Source organism: Salvelinus namaycush, chromosome 3 (assembly GCF_016432855.1).
Source record: "Salvelinus namaycush isolate Seneca chromosome 3, SaNama_1.0, whole genome shotgun sequence".
NCBI classification, from domain to species: domain Eukaryota; kingdom Metazoa; phylum Chordata; class Actinopteri; order Salmoniformes; family Salmonidae; genus Salvelinus; species Salvelinus namaycush.
In genome coordinates, this window is record NC_052309.1 from 41,283,691 (window position 1) to 41,297,024 (window position 13,334).

General features: G+C 41.3%; 1 protein-coding gene across 1 annotated transcript in view; it reads left to right on the forward strand.

The window, feature by feature from the left end:
• The window catches only part of ift46 (intraflagellar transport 46 homolog (Chlamydomonas)), a 19,375-nt gene extending 18,197 nt beyond the window's left edge, over nucleotides 1–1,178 (forward strand). Inside the window, exons 10-12 of the mRNA XM_038988981.1 lie at nucleotides 229–289; nucleotides 461–546; nucleotides 810–1,178. Coding sequence (XP_038844909.1) covers nucleotides 229–289; nucleotides 461–546; nucleotides 810–902 — 240 coding nt within the window. The 3' untranslated portion in view covers nucleotides 903–1,178. The remainder of the gene's footprint in view (nucleotides 1–228; nucleotides 290–460; nucleotides 547–809) is intronic.
• The last annotated feature ends 12,156 nt before the right edge of the window (nucleotides 1,179–13,334 follow it).

The following is a 13,334-nucleotide window of genomic DNA, read 5'->3' on the forward strand; positions in this document are numbered from 1 at the left end:
ACAGTATATACATATGAAGTGGGTAAATCAGTGTTAACATTTTATTATTGTGACCAGCGTTCAATGGCTATGTATATAGGGCAGCAGTCTAACAATAAACCTTTCTTATCAACTTCTGCTGACCTTCATGAGTTGCTGTGTTCCCTTCCCTTTGCACAGAATGCAAAAGGCCAAACATTGTCAAAACTGTTTTCTCCTCTACCTCAACCCTTTCTCGCCTTTTTCTAGGTTAGCCTACCAACGGCCGATATCAATTGTGATCTGACCGAGTACATTGAGGTCATATGTGGTGAGTTTTTCAAATTCTCTGCACACAATGCATTCAACAACGTCTGTCTGCTTGTGTAACACATTTGGATAACACGGGGTGGGACAATCTGGACTCCTCTATGAAATGCTAATTTCATTTTTTGTTGTTGTGCCTTACTGAATACAACCCTTGTTTTTTCCACTCTCAAAGGCATCCTTGACATCCCCATCTACAAGAGCCGGATTCACTCACTCCATGTGCTGTTCACTCTTTACTCTGAGTTCAAAAACTCACAGGTACCACAGTATTTACTCGCCTAACTTTCAGTTAGGTAGGGACCATCGGGATGACATTGTCACCATCCTTGCTGTGATTGTCATGTTCTTTCAATAGTTTTATTCTGACAAAATGGTTATAAAGGCAATTTTGCAGAACAGCACCGTAAACAAACTATAAATAGCACAATTTGGTGTAATGTCCATAGTAATGTAACTTATTTAGCTATTTTTCAATGATAATGTTTAGTCCTCCCTTACTAAAAAACATCTCCTTGTTTCAGCATTTCAAAGCCTTAGCGGAGGGTCAGAAGTCAGACACTCTGTCAGCTCCTCGCTCCACCACTGGAGAGCCAGAGACACTGGCCTTCGACTGAGGACAGACAACTAACTCCTGTTGAGTCAAGGACATGTTGCCTTCATTGTTCACCATCTGTGATTACTGTACTTTGTGGAAAGGAGGACAGAAGGATGCATAGATGTATATAAATGTTTGTAAATATTTATACACTTAACTTTATACAAAGTGCTTTTCTAGGATAGACTTACTGTTATGTGAATAAATTGCATTGTTTTATATTTCAAGTAGTCTTTGGTGTGTTAAGTTTCATTAAGTACTTCCTATTATTAAATTACTTAATGTTTACATGGTAGAACCTGTGTTTATTATGTTTTCATTATCTGTGAATAATATATGTTTATAGTAGTTTATCACTCACTACTCTACATTCCACTTAGAAAGAAACATCCCAGTAAGGAGTCCTGAAGTTAAAAGTATGTCCATTGGTGGAAAATCTCACAATTTCCAAATAATAAAGTGTAAAGGACTATTCAACACTCTAAAATGTAGAGGTGAAGGTAAACTGAAATGTGTGTCCTTATAAGCATGGCTTAACTCATTTTCCATACTCAGTATTTCATATGAGTATACTTGTTTATAATTAGCTACTTTAGGATTGTAGAACCAGTTTAAAATATAAGCAATAAGTCCAATGTTCCAGCTCAACAGTTTAACCCATGTATTATAATCACACATATATGCTTTAAAAGGAAGTCTGATGACTCTTCTCTTCTTTAAAGCCAACCAACGGCAAACTCTCACATCTCTCTGTGGTAGGAAAAAGCACATCATGCTTATGTTGAGCTAGCCACTGCAACTTACACCTGTGTGTATTACAGTCAAACTTTTGATCGGTCCAGCAAGCTATGGCATGATGTTAAACTGGCTGATTTTGATGAGCAATTCCACAGAAAAACAGTTCTATTGCCCCTGTGCACCACAGCAAATTCAGGTAAATGTCTTTGCTTGTCGCTGCCTACACCAATACCCGATAATGTCAAAGTTGAATTATTTTTTTCACAATTTTTACAAATTAATAAAAAATGCAAAGCCAAAATGACTTAAGTATTCAACCCCTTTGTTATGACAAGCCTAAATAAGTTCAGGAGTAAAAATGGACTTAACAAGTCCCATAAATTGCATGGACTCACTCTGTGTACAATAATAGTGTTTAACACTATTTTTAAATGACTACCTATCTCTGTACCACACACATAGAATTATCTGTAAGGTCCCTCAGTCAAGCAGTATATTTCAAACAGTTTCAACAACAAAGTCCAGGGAGGTTTTCCATGACCTTGAAAAGAAGGGCACCTATTGGGTAAAAAAAAAAATGTAATAAAAAAAAGCTGACTTTGAATATCCCTTTAAGCATGGTGAAGTTATTAATTACACTTTTGATGGTGTATATACTGTAAATACACCAAGTCACTACAAAGACACAGGTGGCCTTCCTAACTCAGTTGCCGGAGAGGAAGGAAACCACACAGAATTTTCACCATGAGGCCAGTTGTGACTTTATTACGTTTGCAATCGCAAACAAATAATCTGCTTAGACCCAACCAAGAATCATCAAAAGTCGTGCTATAAATTCTCGGACAACCCAAAGACTCCTAAATACTCTTCCAGACTCCCTCCACCTACCCAAGGATGTCAGAGTACAAAAATTGGTTAACCACCTAACTGAGGAACTAAATGTAACCTTGCGTAATACCCTAGATGCAGTCGCACCCCTAAAAAAAAGAAAACATTTGTCATAAGAAACTAGCTCCCTGGTATACAGATAATACCCGAGCCCTGAAGCAAGCTTCCAGATAATTGGAATGGAAATGGCGCCACACCAAACTGGAAGTCTTCTGACTAGCTTGAAAAGACAGTTCTGTGCAATACCGAAGAGCCCTCACTACTGCTCGATTATCCAATTTTCCGATCATCCTATATCTCTTGACACATTCATAAAAATAATCATGGCCTCTAAACCTTCAAGCTGCATACTGGACCATATTCCAACTAAACTACTGAAAGAGCTGCTTCCTGTGCTTGGCCCTCCTATGTTGAACATAATAAACGGCTCGCTATCCACCGGATGTGTACCAAACTCACTAAAAGTGGCAGTAATAAAGCCTCTCTTGAAAAATACAAAAATATTGGCTGATATCGAATCTCCAATTCCTCTCAAAAAATGTAGAAAAGGCTGTTGCGCAGCAACTCACCGCCTTCCTAAATAGGAACAATGTATACGAAATGCTTCAGTTTGGTTTTCGACCCCATCATAGCACTGAGACTGCACTCGTGGAGGTGGTAAATGACCTTTTAATGGTGTCAGACCATGGTTCTTCCTCTGTCCTCGTGTTCCTAGACCTTAGTGCTGCTTTTGACACCATCGATCACCACATTCTTTTGGAGAGATTGAAACCCTAATTGGTCTACATGGACAAGTTCTGGCCTGATTTAGATCTTATCTGTCGGGAAAGATATCAGTTTGTCTCTGTGGATAGTTTGTCCTCTGACAAATCAATTGTACGTTTCTGTGTTCCTCAATGTTCTGTTTTAGGACCACTATTGTTTTCACTATATATTTTACCTCTTGGTGATGTCATTCGGAAGCATAATGTTAACTTTCACTGCTATGCGGACAATACACAGCTGTACATTTCGATGGAACATGGTGAAGCCCCAAAATTGCCTACCCTGTGTTTCAGACAAGGAAGTGGATGTAGGCAAATGTTTTACTTTTAAACTCAGACAAAACAGAGATGCTAGTTCTAGGTCCCAAGAAGCAAAGAGATCTTCTGTTAGATGACAATTAATCTTGATGGTTGTACAGTCATCTCAAATAAAACTGTGAAGGACCTCGGCATTACTCTGGACCTTGATCTCTCTTTTGACGAACAAATCAAGGCTATTTCAAGGAGTTTCTCCCATTTTTCTCTGCAGACAGGTTGGATGGGGAGCATTGCTGCACAGCTATTTTCAGGTCTCTCCAGAGATGTTTAATCGCGTTCAAGTCTGGGCTCTGGCTGGGCCACTCAAGGACATTCAGAGCCACTCCTGCATTGTCTTGGCTGTGTGCTTAGGACTGTTGTCTTGTTGGAAGGTGAACCTTCGCCCCAGTCTGAGGTCCTGAGCTCTCTGGAGCAGGTTTTCATCAAAGATCTCTCTGTACTTTGCGTCGTTAATCTTTCCCTCAATTCTGACTAGTCTCCCAGTCCCTGCCACTGAAAAACATCCCCACAACGTGATGCTGTCACCCATGCTTCACCATAGGGATGGTGCCAGGTTTCCTCCTGGCGTGACGCTTGGCATTCAGGCCAAAGAGTTCAACCGTGGTTTCATTAGACCAGAGAATCTTGTTTCTCATGGTCTGAGAGTCCTTTAGGTGCCTTTTGGCAAACTCCAAGCCGGCTGTCATGTGCATTTTACTGAGAAGGGGCTTCTGTCTGGCCACTCTACCATAAAGGCCTGATTCGTGGAGTGCTGCAGCGATGCTTGTCCTTCTGGAAGGTTCTCCCATCTCCGCAGAGCAACTCTGGAGCTCTGTCAGAGTGACCATCGAGATCTTGGTCACCTCCCTAACAAAGATCCTTATCCCCCTATTGCTCAGTTTGGCTGGGTGGCCAGCTCTAGGAAGAGTCTTGGTGGTTCCAAACTTCTTCATTTTAAGAATGATGGAGGCCACGGTGTTCTTGGGGACCTTCAATGCTGCAGAAATGTTTTGGTACCCTTTCCCAGATCTGTGCCTCGACACAATCCTGTCTCGGGGCTCTACGGACAATTCCTTCGACCTCGTGGCTTGGTTTTTGCTCTGACGTGCACTGTCAACTGTGGGACCTTATATAGACAGGTGTGTTTCTTTCCAAATTATGTCCAATCAATTGAATTTACCACAGGTGGACTCCATTCAATTTGTAGAAAAATCTAAAGTATGATCAATAGAAACAGGATGCCCCTGAGATCTATTTCGAGTCTCAAAGCAAAGGGTCTGAATACTTATGTAAATTAGCAAACATGTCTAAAAATCTGTTTTTGCTTTGACATTATGTGTAGATTGATGAGGGGAAAAAATTATTGCATCAATTTTAGAATAAGGCTGTAACGTAACAAAATGTGGAAAAAGGGAAGGGGTCTGAATACTTTCCGAATGCACTGTATCTGTGCAGTAGCTTTCCCTGGTGGAGACGTCCTTGCATTCACAAAAGTACACATCCCTCTCTCTCCGAGACTTCTCGCTCTTTCAACGGGACATCCCGCTAAACATCTATTCGATGGCTCCCCTAGCAGTCAAAGCTGAGCGATACATATCACTCTCTCCCGGAGACGCCTCAGTCTTTCAATGGGACATCCAGGTGCTCTGTACGGGATGTCTTCCTTATAGAGTTATAGCTGCCTCTCTCAAATTGGCTAGCTAGCTAGCTAATAATACGTCAATATGGCCAATTAACAAACTAACTTCCAGGGAATAAACTAGATGGCTATATCCAAATATTGTTTGATTTGCTTGCCATCTATAGTGGTGATGACAGTAGTCCGAGTGACAACTTTACTAGAATGAGAACTTGTGAATGTCAAGCTCTTTCCAAAAGCCTAATCTCTGATGAAGCAGCTAAATGACGTGTTGTCTGCTTAGCTAGCTAGCTGGCTACATGCCAAATAGTTGGCTACCCTCACATATCTGAAAGGACATGATCAATTGATGTTTACTGATCATGAAAAGCATGCATATACCTGTTGTATAATTCTGATTCATCTCTCATCTCTGTGGCAGGCTAAGTGGATAACGTGATATGCCTCTGCCTGTAATATTCTATTTTTATTTCTAAAGGAAAGTGAAAGGGGGACAACTAGTCAGTTGTACAACTGAATGCATTCAACTGAAATGTGTCTTCCGCATCTAACCCAACCCCTCTGAATCAGGCTGCCTTAATCGACATCCACGTCATTGGGGTCAAGGAAGTTTACCGTTGAAGCTGCTCAAATGTCTAAAAACATGTTTTCACTCTCATTGTGAGGTATTGTGTATAGATGGTTGAGAAAAAACATATGTAATCAATTTTGAATTCAAACTGTAACACAAACAAAAGGTGGAATACTTATTCATCCAGGGGTATGAATACTTTCTGAAGGCACACTCTTAGAAAAAAAAGTTATTTGGCTGTCCCCATAGGAGAGCCCTTCAAATAACCCATTTTGGTTCTAGGTAGAACCACCTTTCCACAGAGGGTTCTACATGGAACCAAAAAGGGTTCTATATGGAACCAAAAAGGGTTCTCTTATGGGGACAGCCACAGAACCCTTTTGTAACCCTTTTTTCTAAGAATGCACTGATATATATAATTCCATAGATACAGACACATTTTAGAGATACAGACGAAAAAGGTTGTACTGTTCACACATTAACCAGCTTTTGACATTATTTTAAGAAGTGGTTATGGTTGGTATGGCTTTAAGTTTCTGTGGTAGTTTGTTCCACTCAACAGCGGGGTATATAAAAAAAAAAAATCTTACCAGATAGACTCTTATATTTAAGTCTCTGGCGCTGGTATTACGCTGATGGACATTTCTAACGAATGAAAAATAGTTGGATACTGTAGGTACCTGGGAGCTGAGTCCATGATAATTCTGTGGACCAGAACAAGTTGAATATCTTTTTTTCCACAAATAGCCAGCCTAGCTGCTTAAAATGCGCGACCGGGGGGGGGGGGGGGGGGGGGGACGACGACGACGACGACATGTCTATAGCCAGGTTTCCATCCTATTGGCGACAGATTTTCATGTGAATATTCTCAAATCTGCATAAAAACAATATGGGCATTTTCTCATCAGAGTTGTTTTTCCATCAAATGTACTTGTTGAGGATAACAGTCTGTGTGTAAATACGTAGTGCACATCAAAATAAATTTAGCGGTTAAGTCTGTAGCCTAATAAACTGCATGCTTTTATGCGACATGTACTTTAGTTTCATAAAAAGGTTGGATGGAAACCTGGTAAATGTCAAGCCATTTTGAGGATGCTGGAATTGTATTTTGGATGAATGTGCACATGCCTACAGGAGACTTTTGAATTAGCCTAATCAGATTAACATGTGACTGGATGTGTTTATGCCACATATAAAAGGTAATTTTAAAAGTTAAATGACAAAAAAAAAAATCACATCAGATAGGTGTAGTGAAATGTGTTGTTTTACAGGGTTAGCCTGCAAGGGCCAGTCGTGTATGCAGCATGTAGCATGATTTTGGTGACCTTATTTGACCGTTTCTGCCATTTTTTGAGACATGGTTCGATCCCAACTAGGGACACGTAAGTATTTACAATACTTGTTACACTGTACTTAAAACATGAATCATATGATAAAATGTTACTCTGTTTATTAAAATAAACATAAGAGAGTTTATTCCCTCAGAAGTTGGTACACTGTACTTAAAACAATAATTACATTACATGTTTTGATCAAGTTTAATCAGTTTATGGAATATCTTTGTCTTCAATTCTTTATTATAATAACGTTTATTCCCTCGGACCAAATAGTTTTACAGGAGAGGAGGGGACCCACTGGGATTAACTAGTTTTAGAAGGAGAGCAGGGGACCCACTGTAATTAACTGAGAGCCCCTTCAGAGCAAGGAAACTATATCCTGTGAGATGTAAAGTAAAACAAATCTTAAAATAAACGCATAAATTGGAATGTTCCACTTTCAATATTCTACCTCGGCAGTGACATGCTTCATGATCAACACCTATTTACAGTATTAATTTCTTCATGCAACAAACCTAGATAGTTGTTTTATATGTGAATGTAAATACATTGCTTTTTATTTTCTTAAAATGGCACTTGTCTCCATTTCACCTGATGTAACACCTGATTGACTTAACAAGAGGCACATCTCCATAGGTGGTCCAGGTAAATCATGACATGGCACAAGTAGGGGCTTTCCCCGTTTGTTCTCCGTTGTTCTTCTGTTGTTCCTCAAGTAAGATGACATCACAAATTCCCATCAGACCAACACCTTCAATGCCTAAAATTTGTGTCTAAAAAACACTATTTTGTCAAATGTTTATTTTTTACTCTTTCTAGTTGTGATATTGCTTTTCAAAAGTAAAAGTTCAGACATCGCTGGAGGACATCTTGCATTTGGAGAATGTTGCATTTGCCATTGTGATGCATATAAAGACAATATTTATTTTTTTTAAACAAGAGAAGATTGCTTTATGTTGAGGTTTACTTTAATGAAATCAAAGCCGTATTTATGATAGTGTTGGAGCACAATCCTTTGTAAAACAAACTTATTCACACACTAACTATAGAAATTGGTTTATAATACAGGACATGTTCACCACGATTAGAATAAAATGTTGGTCTTTGTGCAAAATTTACACAAAATAGCCATGAACAATAATATATACACATATATATATATATATATATATACTGTATATACACACACACACATTCATATATATATATAAATATATATATGTGTTTACAGCAATGTAAAGAATGCAGTACCTGTGAAATAAATACAAAACAAACAAGAGTCCAAGCCACTTCCATCATGTAAATAGATTTTCAGACCCTATTTATTTCTGTGTATGTGTGTTTGTGTGTCTGTAGAGTCACTCCCATTCTCCACCATCCATCTTTACTTTCCAGTCTCATAAAAGGCAGACTATTGAGGCTCCTGCCAGGTACAGGGAAAACACTTTGGCTAGGCAGTAGATTTTTTCCTGCCGCTCAAGGTAAGCCGGTATGTGTGTGAGGGCTGTTGGGGCCTTGTTTCAGCGGTTGGTGGCAGAACCTGTACAGACGGCCAGAAGAATGCTGCTCTGAGGATTTTCTCTTTCCTCAGTTCGCTCAATCCTCACTGCCTCCCTCTGCTTTGAGGCCTCCAGCTCCCATTGAAAGAAGGCAGCGGCAGCAAAATCCTCAGATGGCATCGTTGAATTGGTGAGGCTTTCTGCTGTGTAAGTGCAGGTGGTAGAGGATGTGACTGGGACACTGACCGTTTCACTCTCTGCAGTAACATAATGCCACAGAAGTGTGTCTTTAGGAGCTTCTCTGGGCTGGTGTTAAGAGCTAAGCAGATCCACCCACTTCAGGATCTTTGTTGACGAGATGCTCATGTCTCCGCCCTGACAATGGGAGTCATTGTCCCAAAGGCAGGAAGGCAGGCGACAACAATAGTGGGCACGCAATTCAGGGCGTTTCTGCATTTGGTCATTCCTATTCAAGCATCCCATTGGTTCCGTCATAAAGACCCCCGATCGTGACATCTTCATGCTTGTGTGACACTTTTGAATGTGGGTCAAAAGGGAAATAAAATATTATCTGAATGTTCTTCGCTCTTGCCTGCCCTCACCGTCATTTACAGAACTGCAGGAAAACAGTGCCCGACAGATGGGAGCGAAGGACACTGGTCTACCGGTCGCTCCCGCCTCACGCTAGCACAGCAGGCATGTGCTAGCTAACTCGCCCCCGCCTGTGTACTGGAGAAAACCGTGCCCGTAAGGCGGGTGCAAAGGACACTGTCTACCGGATGTCCCCACCAGCATAGCAGGCAGGAGGCTTGGCCAACACCATGTACTAACTAGTTTGATAGCTAGCGACACTGTTTGCTGTGTACAGGAGTCCTCCTTAGGACTAGCTGGCTAAGCTAGCACACAGTGTCCTTCGCTCCCACCTGCCGAACACCTGCCCTCGCCGGCGTTAACAGAACTTTGGGAAAACAGTGCCTTTAACAAGGCGACACTCCGCATTTACTGGATTGGTTCAACAGTGCAGAAGAGAACCTTCACAGACAGTTTTTATCTCGTCAGGACCAGAAAGAAAAACGTTTGCTACGTTCGGTCAAAGATGGTGGATAAATGAAGACAGTTAACTCAGGCCGTTTACCTTTGAAAAAAATTAAGTTCAGTTCTGGTCTACTTAACTGGTTGTGTCTCCCATTGCCACCAATTTTTAGGTTACAGCCTCATTGGTTACAAAGGAAATCAATCCTTTGTCTGGATAGGCCAGAAAATGTGACGTTTTGCTCCCTATGCAAATAAGGTGTCAGATATTACATACTGCATCTCCGATGAGAGCAGAGAGTTGAATGCAAAGCGGTACAACCACATCTGTCACGGAGTGCACAGCAATTGATGTAGCGCCGTTCACAGAGTGCTCTGTAAACAAAAATGGTGATCGGAACCAGACCAGAACTGATCAAAGTCACCTACATAGGGGACTTAACATTTAAAAGGATAAATCCCATGCAGGCGAACCCTGGAATGTGTGATGTAATCTACACCTCGATTAGACTGATAGAAATCCTCATTATTTTGTTTAATGATTTTCAATTTGAGGGTCATTATTTCTATATAGCCTACACTTTCTCGTTCAGAACTTCTGGCGCGAGTGGGGCATATAAGTTAAGTAGACCTTTGTGACAATGACTGGACAGTACTTGGACTTCCTATTCAAGGGTTTTTCTTTATTTGTACTATATTCTACATTGTAGAATAATAGAGAAGTCAAAACTATGAAATAACACATATGGAATAATGTAGTAACCACATTTTTTTTTTTTATCAAAATATATTTTACATTTTCAATTCTTCAAAGTAGCTACCCTTTGCCTTGATGACAGCTTTACACAATCTTGGCATTCTCTCAACCAGCTTCATGAGGTAGTCACCTGGAATGCATTTCAATGAACAGGTGTGCCTTGTTAAAAGGTCATTTTAATCCATTTGAGCCAATCAGTTGGGTTGTGACAAGGTAGGCGTGGTATACAGAAGATAGCCCTATTTGGTAAAAGACCAAGTCCATATTATGGCAAGAACAGCTCAAATAAGCAAAGAGAAACAACAGTCAATCATTACTTTAAGACATGAAGGTCTGTCAATCTGGAAAATCTCAAGAACTTTGAAAGTTTCTTCAAGTGCAGTTGCAAAAACCATCAAGCGATATGATGAAGCTGGCTCTCATGAGGACCGCCACAGGAAAGGAAGACCCAGAGTTACCTCTGCTGCAGAGAATAAGTTCATTAGAGTTACCAGCCTCAGAAATTGCAGCCCAAATAAATAACAGACACATTTCAACATCAACTGTTCAGAGGAGACTGTGTGAATCAGGCCTTCATGGTCGAATTGCTGCAAAGAAACCACTACTAAAGGACACCAATAAGAAGAAGAGACTTGCTTTGGCCAAGAAACACGAGCAATGGACATTAGACCAGTGCAAATCTGTCCTTTGGTCTGATGAGTCCAAATGTGAGATTTTTGTTTCCAACCACCTTGTCTTTGTGAGATGCAGAGTAGGTGAATGGATGATCTCTGTATGGGTGGTTCCCACCATGAAGAATGGAGGAGAAGGTGTGATGGTGTGGGGGTGCTTTGCCAGTGACACTGTCAGTGACTTCTTTAGAATTCAAGGCACACTTAACCAGCATGGCTACCACAACATTCTGCAGCAATACGCCATCCCATCTGGTTTGCACTTGGTGGGACTTATCATTTATTTGTCAACAGGACAATGACCCAACACACTGTGTTAGCCCTGTGTAAGGGCTTTTTTGACCAAGAAGGAGAGTAATGGAGTGCTGCATGAGATGACCTGGCCGCCACAATTACCTGACATCAACCCAATTGAGATGGTTTGGGATAAGATGGACCACAGAGTTAAGGAAAAGCAGCCAACAAGTGCTCAGCATATGTGGGAACTCCTTTAAGACTGTTGGAAAAGCATTCCAGGTGAAGCTGCTTGAGAGAACGCCAACAGTGTGCAAAGCTGTCATCAAGGCAAAGGGTGGTTATTTTGAAGAATCTCAAATATAAAATGTTGTTACTTTTTCGGTCACTACATGATTCCATATGTGTAATTTCATAGTTTTGATGTCTTCACTATTATTCTACAATGTAGAAAATAGTAAAAATAAAGAAAAACCCTTGAATGAGTAGGTGTCCATAGTTTTGACTGGTTCTGTATATATCACTGTATTGCTTCATACATTATGGCAAAGTGCACACGCTGGCCAGTTTATTAGGTACACCACCCCATTCAGGAAAGTTGTTCGCTCCTACAGACAGTGAGTCATGTGGCCACGGCTTGCTATAGAAAGCAGCCAGACAGGCATCAAGGCATTTATTTACTGTTCGATTGAATGTTAGAATGGGCAAAACGAGTGACCTAAGGGACTTTGAGCGTGGTATGATAGTCGGTGCCAGGCGTCCTGGTTCCAGTATCTCAGAAACAGCCGGCCTCCGGGGCTTTTCACACTCGACAGTGTCTAGGGTTAACCGAGAATGGTGCGACAAACAAAAAACATCTAGTCAGCGGCAGTCCTCTGGGTGAAAACAGCTCATTGATGAGAGGTCGAAGGAGAATGGCAAGAATTGTGCAACGAAAATCGGCCACAAAAAGACAAATAAGGGCGTAGTACAAAAGTGGTGTGCAGAACGGCATCTCGGAACACACAACTCGTTGGTCTTTGTCACGGATAGGCTATTGCAGCAGATAACCACACAAGGTTCCACTCATGTCAGCTAAAAACTAAAATAAGTGTCTCCAGTAGGCACGTGATCACCAACACTGGAAAATTAAGTGATAGAAAAATATCACCTGGTCCGACGAATCCCTGTTCCGGAGTCAGGATTTGGCATAAACAGCATGAGGCTGTTGCCCCACCCTGCCTGGTGTCAACGGTACAGGCCGGTGGCGGTGGTGTAATTGTGTGGGGAATGTCTTCCTGGCACATGTTAGGTCCCTTGACACCAATTGAGTAACGTGTACATGCCCCAGAGAATTCAGGCTGTTCTGGAGGCAAAGGCGGGTCCGACCCGGTACTAGATGGGTGTACATTGGCCATTAATTTAAGATTTCATGGATGGTGTACTACAAATAACCCCCCATATCCATTCATTCATTGTAGTACACAGAGTACTGGACAATGACAATGGAGTAGGCATGAGCGCAAACAGATCTGGGACCATGCTCGATGGAAGCAACTACACCACCCCTTTAGTTGATAACAAAAAAAGTTCAAATAACCCCAAGGAACGTGCCTACAAATAGCACGATCAAAATATCTGTTTGAAAATCCTTATATTGCAAACATGTTTTTTACCTCATACTGAACAAAAATATAAATGCAACATGTAATAATTTCAACGAGTTACAGTTCATATAAAGAAATCAGTCAATTGAAATAAATTCAATAGCCCTAATCTATGGATTTCACGACTGGGCAGTGGCGCAGCCATGGGTGGACCTTGGAGGGCATACTGTAGGCCCACCCACTTGGGAGCTGGGCCCACCCACTGGGGAGCCAGGCTCACCCACTGGGGAGCCAGGCTCAGCCTATCAGAAGGTGTTTTTCCCCACAAAAGGGCTTTATTAGACAGAAATACTCCTCAGTTTCATCAGATGCCCAGGTGGCTGGTCTCAGACAATCCCGCAGGTGAAGAATCCAGATTTGGAGGTCCTGGGCTGGGGA